The 13,002-nt window shown below is 38.2% G+C and overlaps 1 protein-coding gene across 1 annotated transcript; it reads left to right on the top strand.

The window, feature by feature from the left end:
• Positions 1 to 8,955: 8,955 nt before the first annotated feature.
• On the top strand, positions 8,956 to 12,838 carry zgc:158260 (uncharacterized protein LOC571389 homolog). The gene is made up of 5 exons (XM_018667144.2): positions 8,956 to 9,479; positions 11,643 to 11,983; positions 12,139 to 12,260; positions 12,430 to 12,589; positions 12,706 to 12,838. Exons 2-5 carry the CDS (start codon positions 11,738 to 11,740, stop codon positions 12,757 to 12,759), a joined length of 582 nt encoding a protein of 193 aa, XP_018522660.1. The 5' UTR covers positions 8,956 to 9,479; positions 11,643 to 11,737; the 3' UTR covers positions 12,760 to 12,838.
• The last annotated feature ends 164 nt before the right edge of the window (positions 12,839 to 13,002 follow it).

Genomic DNA, 13,002 nt, shown 5'->3' with positions numbered 1-13,002 from the left:
GCTCAACAAATCATTCACAAATTCATCTGACTGGTCGCAGCTCTTCTCTCCAGCGAACCTGAATCACTCTCAGGAAAGCTATCCTATCTCATGAGTGATCTGTTTCTCATTGACTGGGGTTTATTTGAGGTTTGGTTGGTGGCCAATAAACTAGGATTCATCCTGCTATAAAATGGTGAATGAGCAGCAATGGACAGACTGAAAGGTGAGCACGGTCATTCAGCTGCCTCTTTCATAATCCATTCATAAATAAAGTAGGACAAAAGATTACTATTTTTCGTCTGGAAGTGATATACATCATGTCGTTTGATGTTGCTTAGTGGAAGGAACTGGCTGGGCTGGACTCTTAACATTAATGTAATTGAGTGTTACCTCATTGTACTAAGCCTTATATCAATCCCAGAGGATGGGGGCTGCAGGAGGGGGGCGGCATCTGTTCAAACAAGAGAAGTGAAAAATGCTAAAGAAAATCATCAGGGGGGAAGGATAACAGTCAAGTAATGCAGCAACATTGTTTCTGCCAAAAGAAAGGGTTGGGGCTTGGGGGTGGGTGGGGGTGGGGGTGAAAAGGGGTAAAACAGTTCAACCTTTGTAATGGTCTCTTTTTATGTTTGGTCAGCAGAGCGACACTGATTTTTTTTCTGTTTCTTCTTTTTGTTGTTGGACTGGAAGCTGAAGACACCCAGCTTTGAAGGCCTATACAAAGCTGACTAGGGATTGTTTTTTAATATGAATATCTCAAAGTATAGCTTCAAAAAAGGGGTTCACGTTGAGAATAAGGCAAGCATTCATACATAGCACAACAAGGAGATTATTATCCACCCAGAGGGTAAATTATTTTGGGCAAGTTCTTAAAACTAGTGTCTGTTGTCCCCACAAATCATTCATTGTGTTCCGACACATTTTGTCCCCCCACCAAAAAAACTGCACCAATAAGCTTTTGGTTTGCACTTTGAAGACATGGCTAAAGTGCAAATGTGGTTCAACAGCAAGCACATTTGTTTGGACACAAATGCCCATTCAAGAGTTTGGAAAAGAAAAGTATTCTCTGAATGTTTCACACATTCTGCAAAGTCAGCTTTTTGGAGTCATCCGTGATAAAAGTACAAAATGGGTTATGAGCTAACTCGTGTGGGCTTTACTTCACATTGTGTTTAGGAGTAATTCAAGCAAGGTCACCATCCTCACACACCCAATAATTATAAAATGAGTTCAACTGAGAGTCAGTATCTGACTAGCTCCAGTTCCTTTTTGACTTGGTGAACAGAAAGTTGTTATCCAGTTAACACAAAGTGGAGTTTTTTTCACTGCTGACATGGTCATGAATTAACAGTAAATCCTGTTTGAGGTTTGATGGGTGGATTCACTGTGAACTGCAGAGGCGGAATGTAAACACCTTTTACCTGCTCAATAAGATATCAGATAACACACACAGTTTGCAAACAATGAATCATGTCTTTTCGGACAGTCCTTCAAATTACAATTTGTCACATTCATCTGCAGCACTGTACAAACAATACTATCACACAATACTATCACACCCTTGCTCTCAAGACTATCTAAGGTTATATCTCTGTGTATCAACAAGGCCACAAAAATAAAGGTGTGTCAGAAGACTATGAGTCTACAGCCATGTTGTACTAAGGCACAGCAATGCTTTGAGCTGAATGCTAACATCAGCATGCTCACAGTGATAATGCTGACATGCTGATGTATAGCTGGTATAATGTTTACCATGTTCACCATCTTAGCATACTCACATCTTATAATTAGCGTGTTGAAGAAACTTGACATATTACCTGATAATGATGCTGGGGGATCACCAGGGTTATCACAATTCTCCCTGAAGGGGAATGAATGTTTGCACCAAATTCCATGGCATCAAACCTTAGCTGAGATACTGCACTCAAAACCACAAATGCCAACCTCATGGTGGTGCTAGAGGAAAAGTCAGGAGATCACAAGAGTCGTAGGGATTCCTCCTCTGGGCATCATGAACGTATGTACAAAATTTTACAGCAATCTATCCAACAGGTGTTGAGAAATTTCAGTCTGGACCAGAGTGATGGACCAACCCACTGACACTGCCATCCTTAGCCCACGCTGCTAGCATGGGAAAAATATCAATGAACTTATCATTATAAAGTAAATTCTGACTGCACAGTGTAATGGCTATAGAATAATGTCACAATCATAGCAAGCCTCGCTTTTACAAAGCAATTTTGGCTGCATTTATGGTTGGTTGTTGCTTTGGACAATAGCCAGGTTGATAGTGGTAGCCATGTTGCTATCGCTACCGCTAGGAGCCAGAAACAAACAAAAGATGATTCATTGTTTGTTTGATAATCTAAACAAATAACACATTTGCTAGCAGTGACCATTCAAAAATAAGCAGTGGTCAAACTTACTGTATCCTTCTTTTTGCGACAGCGGCACCAACATTAATGATACTTGGAAACACAAGGGGGGAGCCTAACCATTGCCACTTTAAATTTAAGCCAAATACTAACCTTGGCCATGGGTCGACAACCTTGCACAGCCATGGGGTTTAAACTCCTAAATTATATCATTCTTGAAAGTTTAATCTTGACCTTGAACACACTACTTTGCCAGAAAAATCTTCCCTCTAGGTCCACTTATCAGATTTTTCTGTATTATAATCAGATCTCACAGTCTTTGGCTGGGACAGAAACCAAACAAGCTGGTAAGGAAACCTAGAGTTAAGATTTTTTGGTAAAATCCAAAATGATCCTTGCTCCTAGTTCTTAAAAGGAGACTTTCTGAATATAAAGGTATTGCACCATGATCGATGTCAGCTTTAAATGTTGCAGTTATAACTTCTGTTTTTTCTGGTTGTGAAAATTATACCAGTGTTGTTACAAAAAGCTTTCCAACCTAGTGTTTAAACTAGGCAATCAATCTCACGACTGCATGGTAATCACGCAGAAATCAAGGCAGCTTTTCATAAACATAAAATTTTCGGGAAGCAGTATTTTTTAATTTTCAGCAACAATCTACTATCTCTGAGATGAAAAAAACAAGTGAGAGCCGACCACATCATCAACCAGTTGCATTCCATCATGTGTCCTCCCTATCTGCAGCTCCCTCCTTATATCAGCACAACAGAAACAACATTACTGCTTTCTGTAAACAGTGCTTTGACATGGTAAGCGATGTCCTCTACCCCACAGGACCACATGATGGTGGAGCCTGGTACTGGACATTAAGTCATGGTATTTTCAAGGCTGAGACAGTCTTTGTGGGGTCTGAGACTGATATACAGGCATAGCTGAGGGAGTGGAGACTTGTGAGGAGTGGTAGACCTTTTCACTGGGGGTGATTAATGTAAACTGAGCCATTAAGTACTATGGGAGGAGCACACTATAGTGAATTTATTTCTGGGTTAATTCATTCCTCGCTCTCCTTGGAGAGGATCGCAGTGACCAAAAGAACTCGCTGTGTTGTGGCAGACAAAAGAAATGTTAGGTAATGTGAGAAATGCAGAATATGTGGTGAGAAGGAAAACTGCAAGACTGGGTCCAGTGTCCTATACTTTAACCCTACTGCCATCTGCTAGCTAAATACATTTACACAGGAACTTTACTTAAGCAGACAGCTAAAATTAGAAGTTAATTTTTAGATCTAAAAACTTGACCTAAGAGGAAGGATGAGGAAGTTGTAATGTTCCTCATAAAGATACATTTAACAAACAGACATGCTGTATTTCCATCATGCTTCCCACCTTGCTTTTGTTCGTTTGAGGTTTGACTGGCACTTCTTTAGTAACTTAACCTTGTTCCTCTGCAATGGTTTAATGGCACTGACTGGAGAATTAGTGCCACCAACTGCTCATCTCCATTTGCCCATACTATTTGCATAAAGGTAGTGGATTGAATTGCACATTAATTAGCTTTTTTTTTTTTGCTAGTTTTCTAGAATTATGCTCAAAGTTTGCACTACAGTTGGATGGAAACTTGCACAGGACTTTGACTTGTATTGGTGTATTCTACATTGTTGGTAATTTTACTTCCATTATGGGCTGCAGCAGACAAAAGAACAGTTGAGTATTAAGAGAAATCAAAAGGAGTCCTAAGAAACAAAGCTCAGAGGTTGGATCCAATGTCCTATACTTCACCTATACTGTAACTTAAACATTGCATTCTCTACACCAAAGGATAATCAAAGTGTTTCTTTGTCACTGTATGTATTGTATATGTTTTCTCATGGTCAGACTTTGTAGTTTATTTACTCAACCTTGCTTAAGTGATGGACTGACCATAGAATTCCTTTGTCCATCTAGGTGTGGTTCATTTCCCACCATTCAACTAATGTGTTTTGTAACAGGAGACAGCGACTCATTGTTCCCGCACAGGAGCAACAAAGTGTTAATTTAAGAATTCAAGGAGGCACCGCTGTCACACCACATTACAGCACAAGAAAATAATCTTGATGATCGCCATAACAACATATTTTGAAGATGTCAAGTACTGATTGAGATTGAAATTTTTCACAGTGACCTCACCTCGCCCTGCTGTCCCCAGGCTTGAGAGGAGAGTTATGCAATAATGTATGCATTGTGCATTAGGCATAGCCTGACAAGGCCAGCACACAGTTTGGCAATTGCTTCAGTCATTAAGCTGTGAGGGGAAAAGTGACGTTCTAAGACCTACTCATCACAGTAAACAGCGACAGACAGAATACATTAAGTTATTTAGTGGTACTAAAATGATTAAGAAAATAAGAAATGATTGAATGAAAAGATGATGATCGGATGAAAAACACGTATGATATTATTTGGCTACAGTTTAGTGCTGAAACTAATAGCTGAATAATCAATCATTGGACTGACAGAGAATTAACAGCCAACAAATTTCATGATTGATTAATTATTGAAGTTATTATAAAGAAAAAATTGCAAACATTTTCTAACTTCAGGCTCTCAAATCTGAGAATTTGCAGCTTTTCTGTTTTTAACTCATTGCAAACTAAATATCTTTGGGTTCTAAACTGCTGCTGTGACAAAATAAGCAATTTAAAGAAGTCTTCTTGGTCTCTGTTAGTTAAAATAAGGAGTTGATATACATAGCCAGAGGTGCAAGTCATACAAACACAGAAAATTGTCAAATTAAAAGAATAACTCTACAGGAAATGAACAAAGAAGGCCTGGGTAAGTGGTTTTAAAATTTTGACTATTTCTGAACTAAATTGCCTGATGTCACATTTCCCTTGTTTTTATCAAAGACTTGAGGAAGATGAGTATTTGTTTTGTATGAGTTTTGTATTTACTGTATTAAAATGCAGGGATTGTGATGTTTGTTGTGAATAAAGGTCACCAAAAGTTGACCGGACCTGGACCTTAGGACTCTCAACAAGAGAGGAAACCTATCATGCCACACCTGTATGCCATAGCGTGTTGGATGGACTCTGTTGTATTGTTTTCTGCAGTTGCCCAACACCCTAGAGGCTGTAAAAGACTGTTAAAAATGGCAGTAAATACCTTTTTCACTGGAAAGCCAGCGTGCTGCCAAATCCTCTGATTTTACCATAAACAAAAACACTTCCTGTGTATAACACCAGTTTCCCTCAATTGTACTTATCCTGTTGATGAGAAGTAGAAAGTCTCTGGAGGAAAATTAATGCTGTCCTGTTGCTTTGTTTTATTTTATTGTGTGCGTGTGGAATAAACAAACAAATACAACAACGCACGTCATCAAACAAATAATCAAAAGTGGTTTTCCTTTACTGTTATCCTGGATGAGATAAATACAAATAAAATGCTCATCAAATGATCATCTAAATTATTGCAATCAGTGTAAGTTTGGATTTGTTTATGGATCAAATTGGGATTTGTTTTCAAATTTTATCAATTCACTACTTTACACTGATCACATCAGGCATATCAGAACACACAATGCCTTGAGGTTTGCATGTATCAACTGCAGAGCAGATACGGTTTCCCACATCCTAATATTTACTCTCAGATTTTTTTTTTTTTTTTTCCAAAGGGGCTGAGCCTTCCCGAGTCAGGCCATCTTCGTGCAACCATTTAGAGAGCTGTTTGTAGACAATGACCATTTATACAGGTGTCGTATTTCAATATTTATATGTCAGGATGCATGAGAAGGAAATCCTGAAGAGGAAAGAAAGGTGTGGTAGGTAAAACTCAGAGTACACAAAGTTGCAGGCGTTTCCTCACTGCAATCAAGCAGCGATGAGACCACAGCAAAAAATAAGTCTTTATCAGCTAATCTAGAGCTTCTTGTGAGAACAAAGGCTCAATTAAAAAGCTGCATCTAAAAATGTAAACTCTTCAGGAGCTAAAAGATGGTCTTGTTTAGGGCTTGACCACCACATGTTTGAGCTTATTCGGGCAGGGATAAAACACTTTTCTTGGCGTATAGGGATGGCAGAATTTCCCCTTTCCTCAGAAGGGCAGGTGGTGCTTTTAATGTGACTTAAAATTTGAATTACAGTTACATATCTTCCCATGACAACAGGGCAGTAAAATGGCAACAACATGACCAAACTGGCCAGACACAAACTGAAAGGTTCAAATGTCAACAGATACAGTAAATCTCAATATGGGTGCTAGTTTAGACGCATGCTGAAGGTTGAAAAACAGCAAATTCAGGTTATCAGCAGATCAGAAAGGAGAAGGAAACGACCAAGCTGACACTTGGCCTTTGCGGGTCACTGTATGTCATCCAGTCTGACTGAGGTATGTGGGAGAAAGCTGTTAAAATGCTTTGTTGGGAGGAACAGAGTCACATGAGTGACACTCCATCTGCAATCTAAAGTTGGAAATTCCTCAGAGAAATGGCGCCACACTGACGTAACATGGTCATGGCTACATTATCCACTCATAGATCTATGTTGCTGCTTCCGCATCGTGTCGTTGCCTCAGAGCGGTCCTGTGACAGCACGAGGAATCTATAGGCGAGAGGAAAAGGGTGTGGACGATCGGAGTGATGAACAAATCCATTCAGTCTACATAAGCTCCAGCATAGATCTTACTGGAGGCTGTGGTTGGCAGCATCGAAACTTCACAACAGTTCTTTTAAATGCTGTGTTTTAATTGTTGCTTTGTGACCATGACCACAAAAAATGAAGAATTAAAACCATACAGTCATCTGCCCTTTCCATCAGCTGATGGTTTTATCTTCCAAAGCATAAAAACATGGCTCTTATTATAAGATATTGGAAAATATATTTGCTTTCAACACTTTCTTTAATAGAAATTCAACAGGTGCTACTACTTCATACATGTTTAATTTATAGTGACATAACTTTATTTGTATATATTGTGTAATGACAAGTTGAGAAAAACTATAGAAAATGCTGGTGTGGGGCTTTCACACAATATCTAATCTATACTGTAGTATGTCTGCATTATTAATATTTTCAGTGATTTACAATGGCATAGATAAAAACGCAGAGGTAACTTTAAATTTAAATAGACTGCATTAGTTTTATCTCTTATATTTTTCTACTGTATTTGTGTGGATAAATAGAGAAGCAATATTTTTAACAACCTTCAGCTGCTCTGTAACAATATTTTAACAATATTTTTGTTTTCACAGTTAGAGGTCCTAGAGGGTTTATATTAAAAAAGACATAATGATGAGTCAGACTTACAGAGGACAGTTTAAAAGGTCCCAAATGAAGACGAAAACAAATGCATACAAAGCAAAAAGCCAAAAAAAAAAAAAAAAAGAGGGTTAACTACTCCATCAACAACAGGTTCTTGTCAAAGGCTAATTATGCAAAATTTAACACTGAGCATAGACTGAACTGAAGGTGTCTATGATGGTTGCAAATCTCAAATGTGTATTCAAATGTCACTGCTTTATGGCTGCATTCAAGCTGCGGCTGTGTTGCTGTCAAACAAACTCAAACAGCGCATTAGACAGTTCACTGACTGCATTGAAACTGTTTACTAAGTTAGTTTGTTGCTATAAATAGGGATCACCAGTGTTGAAAGAGGGGAAACAGTAGTCTCTCTGTCCCAGCAGTGTTTTCCCTGTTGTTTGAACAGCTAGGAGAGTTCGGGGACCTGAACTCAGGGTAATTAGCTAATTCATCAAGCTCCAAAGGGAACGACATGTGATTAAAGCCAGTCAACAAGAATCACTTTTCTATGTCACAGAGGTTGTCATGAATTAAACTGTGAATTTAAATTGAATTATAACTGTAAACTTCGGGAACTTCTGATTAAGTCAGAAGTAAACACTAGTTCTGCTAAACAGTGCACAGTAGGAAATTCAGCTGCAAAAGCAGACACAGATAATTTCAAAAACATCTAATTATTAGATTAAGTAGGTGGTTCAGGATGGCATAAAGTGATATGACAAATTATCTAACAAGGAGAGCCCTCTAGTGCTCAAATACTTGCACTATAACCTCCACACTGGGATTTCTACCCACCTTTACTCATCCTTATTTTTTATTATTTTAATTATTATTATTAGATTATTTTGGGGGATATTTTATGCCTTTATTTTATAGCCAGTTAGTGCTACTGGCTTGTACACTTATAAGAAAAAGAGCTAACAGTTCCTAGTATTATGGGTCAGTGCTCTTGTATATCATAATATCTGTCACTCAAACAACACAACAGCTGTAACCATAGTTAAACACTCTATAACTGGAGCTATAGGTAATCAGATATGAACACTTAACACAGTTTGTTGAGTATGGGTGTAATATACTTCATACAAAGTCCACGCATATCCAGCACTATATGCAAGATATAACATTAATGTAAAACGAAACATCTATTTTTGGTTAAAGGTACATTACCAGTAAACCCCTATCTTACTCTAATGACATGATCAGGTAAAATGGGACAGCTGGTAAATTAAAATAGGATAGTCACCGTTGCCTCAACAACTGTATTTCATGTTTTATTTGTTTTTTTTTAATGGTTTTATCTATTTATTAGTTTTGTTGTTGTTTCATTATTTCATTTGGATCATTAATGTATCCAAAAATATTAAAAACTGCAAGCAGTTGTTAAATAAATGTAGTGAAGTAAAAGGTAGGCTACAGTATATCCCTCTGGAATGTGACAGAGTAGAAGGCTAGCAGAAAACGGAAATACCCGAGTAAAGTACATGTGCCTCCAAATTTTACTAGGTACAGTACTCAAGTACAGTACTTGAGTAAAATGTATGTAAATGTATGTAGGCCTATTTACTTTTCACCACCGTTATTGTAAAGATTTAGTTTTGCGCTCAATTTAATGTGAAACGCCCGTTTAACGTCCCCTCATTTCTCACAAAGTAGCGGTCATCCGTTATTCCGACGCTGTTGCCATGGTTACCAAGCAACAAACTACGCGGGGCCGTGTCGGGAGGCGGATTTTTGAATCGAAAGAGGGACAGTTTGTTTTTTGTAACTTTTTACAAAACTGACCAAATTCATAAATCAGACTGATAAGGAACCATGGAGGCAAAAAACACGCGGCCCACTTTCCCCTGGTAAGTTACATGGAGCGTCTGTCTTTGAGTTTATTATTAACAGCCGTCTGTGTCTTTATCCTGACCAAAGAAATGATTAAGAGCTGGTTTCTATGTCTTTGCTTATTTGTTATGAGTCTAGACCAGACGTATTTAAATTAACTAAAACTAGAAACACTACAAAGTAAAAAAAACAAACAAACAAAAAAAAACAACTTAATTTCGAGTAGTGTTGTTTACTCCACCACATTTATCTGACAGATATCCTGATGTTTTTCACTCGAGCGTTTACAGTATGTATAAATGAAAATGTAATGGATTATTATTTTCAGCTTGTACAGCTACCCAGAGAGATTGAGAAATATGAGGGGTTAATTCAGAGGAGGGGAAGGAGGAAAGGGGGGAGGCAGGAAATAGTCAAGAGAGACATGTTACCGTATATCATTGTAGGCATGACTGCTATTTAAAATGGTTCTTGAACTGCTTCATTTAGACCAACAGTATGTGTATGGCCTTGTCAACAGGCAGCAGGCTGACGTGTTGAGAAGAGGGGATGAAACTGGACCTTCTCTAGTTTGGCTAAAGATTTAAATACCTCAGAGATGAGAGCCAAATGCTCCTTTGTCCCGTCTGTTGCTGAGCAAGAAAGACTAGAATAACAGAAGTACATTGTTTGCCTTTTGAACTCCTCAAACAATACAACAAAACAAAAATAAATATGTTATTCTAATAGGAAATTTTTAACAGAACCAAATGCTGTCATTTATATAAATAAGTGCTTAATCTGGTGATTATAATTTGGATTGATGGTTTAGTCTGTGAAACCTCAAAAAGATTCTTTCACTTTTCCCCCAACAGCTGCCAAATTCCCCCAAGTCTTTTGATCTCACCAGAAGTTTACGATAAAGTCCGCAGGGTTTGTCCAAAAAACACTGAACCAGCAGCAGGTCCAACAGATTTTAAAAACAACTTAACAAAACTTAGAAATGGTTTGTGGCCAATACAGTGGATCTACAACTAATATTGCTCCTGTGAAGCATATAAAGTTAAACTAATAGCAGAAAGCACAGCTTTCTATTGTAGATTGAAACTGAATCTGGTTGAAACAAGTCGACTTAAGTTTCTCTTAGGGAGAAACTGACATTTGACCTCACTTCAAACTGCAAATATTAGTATGAACTACAGTTGGCTTCTCTTACCAAAACTGTACAAGTTAGAAAGGTGGATGGTGGTGTTCACGTAGGAAAATGTCTTTAAAGGATCATAAAGTCCAAAAACACAGAGAGCATCATGCCACAGCGCTATCCAACTAGCGATGCCAACACAGTACAGATCCAATTATTAAACGAGACACAAGAGAAGAGACAGCACATCACAGTTGCCTGAATTCTTATCAGGCCTCAATAGTGACTATGAATCGTCTTATCATCTCCTCTTCAGCAGAGACATGACGCAGTGCCTGATCTTTACCAAGTATGAGCCGAGTGCCCAATTGGCAAAACATAAAAGCAGATAGAAAAAGATAACTCAGAGAGCAATGTGCGTGTGGTTAAAACCAAGATGCATTTCCTGTTCAATTTTTTTTTTAAGCATTTTTTTTAAGTACACTAAAGGTCTGGTCTCACTAAAACTGAAACTGAAATAACTGTCATTTTTCCACTTCAACATTTTAAAATCTTTTGAGTTGTAGAGGGGGGAGACACAGTCTTTTTTGCAACCAGATATACCTGAACACCAGCTGCAAAATATTTGAAAAATGTTTGCAAAATTTCATTGTTTAAAATTATTTTTCTAAGACATTAAGTCACCAGTTTTTTCCATTAGTGTGTCAGTTCATGCACACATTGAAGAAATAACTGTTTTTAGTTCCTCTGTTTTCAGGTTTTACATTACATTTGTATTTTATGTTAAACTCTATGTATTGTGGAGGAGGCTTTGAGACTGATGGAAACACATTATTGTAAGAGAGACTGCAGCTGTGGTGCTCAGCAGCAACCACACTGACGTTTATTACACCGTCTGCTATAGGCTGGTATAGTATTCCTAGGGTGAGGCTATATTTATATAGAATACAGTGTCACTGCAGTCCTTGTTTATCATTATCCTTTACCTGTATGGTATCCATATTGTTTCCACAAGTGCTTTATAAGACTAGTAAAGCTCTTATTTTTTGTAAATCCTCAGGTACAAGGAGAGGCTGCAGACCAAGTATCTTAAAGCCTCAACAAACAAGATTTCCTCGGTCAGCAGTTGTTGGCATTTTGTAAATGTGAACCTTGATGACTGCTCGTCAGTCTTATGTGGGGCCCAGTGCGGCGTCTCGCCGGTTATTTTCCACAGCACTCCAAACCACAGCTCCACTCAAAAGCCTAAAAAGAAGAGCATCCCTAAAGAGCATGCTTTGCTTCTCAAAGCAGATGATCCAAAAGCAGATGCGCAGAGAATATGTGGCTGCCGTGGAGGAGAAACTCAAACGGCATCCTTTAGCTATGTACCCGCACTATAAGGATCACATGACCCCAGAGGTAAGTGGAGATGACAGCAGTCAAGCTAGTGCCATCTGACAGAACGATGAGGCCTGTATTAAAAGATGAGAGTAGACAGATGAGTGAATGAAGCCTGAATATGTTTATCCTTTGTTAAAACATATTTACATGACCTCATTTTTTTTTATCTCCAGTTATTTGATAAGGTGGTATCCGTTTTGGACCCAGACTTGTGCATAAACAGTGCCTCTTCACTTACCTACGCCTACAGCAGACCATGCAGGGGAGGAAGGAGAGGAAGACTACACAGAGCCAAGTAAGGGAGATGTGAACAGAGCAAAACAAGGAATGTCTGCCAATACAATGCAAGTATACTGGAAATTCGATTGGTAGTATTAATATAATCTAAATTACTTTAATCCATCATCCCGTTAGAAATTAATGTATGATTCTGTCTGTAATAAGACTTCTACATCATTTTACAGCAACCCAGATGTCCAAAATCCAAGTCCCAGAAACCCTTATATACTACAAATGAATGGAAATGGTATCAAGAAATGCCTGAAAGTCAAAGCAAATCAACTGAGCAACCGTGAGGACACGAAAACAGCCGCCAAACTTTTCAGCAGATGGTTTGTTTCTCCAGTAAGAGCCACTTTGAAACACTAAAGATAATATAAATGCTACTGTTTGTCCAGACTTAAGACAAGAATGTCAATGTTAAAATGATGATACATGAAACTTATACTTGATTCTTGCAGAATGAAGAGCTCAGTGTTACTGAATCTGCCATACGGGGGACATTTTCACAGTGATCTTCAACACTACTCGTCACCAACTTTTCACATTTAAGTGAAGGACATCAACAGTTTCTCAGTTCAAGGATAAAGTTTTGTCACAGCCACAATTAGGGAGGATATTTAAAACTCCTTTGAGCCAAATATAGTACAAAAAGAGTTAAGTTTCCAAAATATTAAGCCCACTAATAGTTGTAAAATATCACTTTTGGTGGTTGCTGACGAGAAAAATCCAACAACATGTACAGTAAGGAGCCTGGA

This window comes from Lates calcarifer, linkage group LG13 (genome assembly GCF_001640805.2).
Source record: "Lates calcarifer isolate ASB-BC8 linkage group LG13, TLL_Latcal_v3, whole genome shotgun sequence".
In the NCBI taxonomy this organism is placed as follows: domain Eukaryota; kingdom Metazoa; phylum Chordata; class Actinopteri; family Centropomidae; genus Lates; species Lates calcarifer.
This window is presented reverse-complemented; position numbering and strand designations above follow the sequence as displayed.

Excerpts from the sequence above, each read along its gene's own strand:
- zgc:158260 (XM_018667144.2), top strand. The coding sequence starts at position 11,738 with ATGACTGCTCGTCAGTCTTATGTGGGGCCCAGTGCGGCGTCTCGCCGG. Across the intron at positions 12,261-12,429 it reads GGAAGACTACACAGAGCCAA|CAACCCAGATGTCCAAAATC; the intron begins GTAAGGGAGATG and ends ATCATTTTACAG. Across the intron at positions 12,590-12,705 it reads GCAGATGGTTTGTTTCTCCA|AATGAAGAGCTCAGTGTTAC; the intron begins GTAAGAGCCACT and ends TGATTCTTGCAG.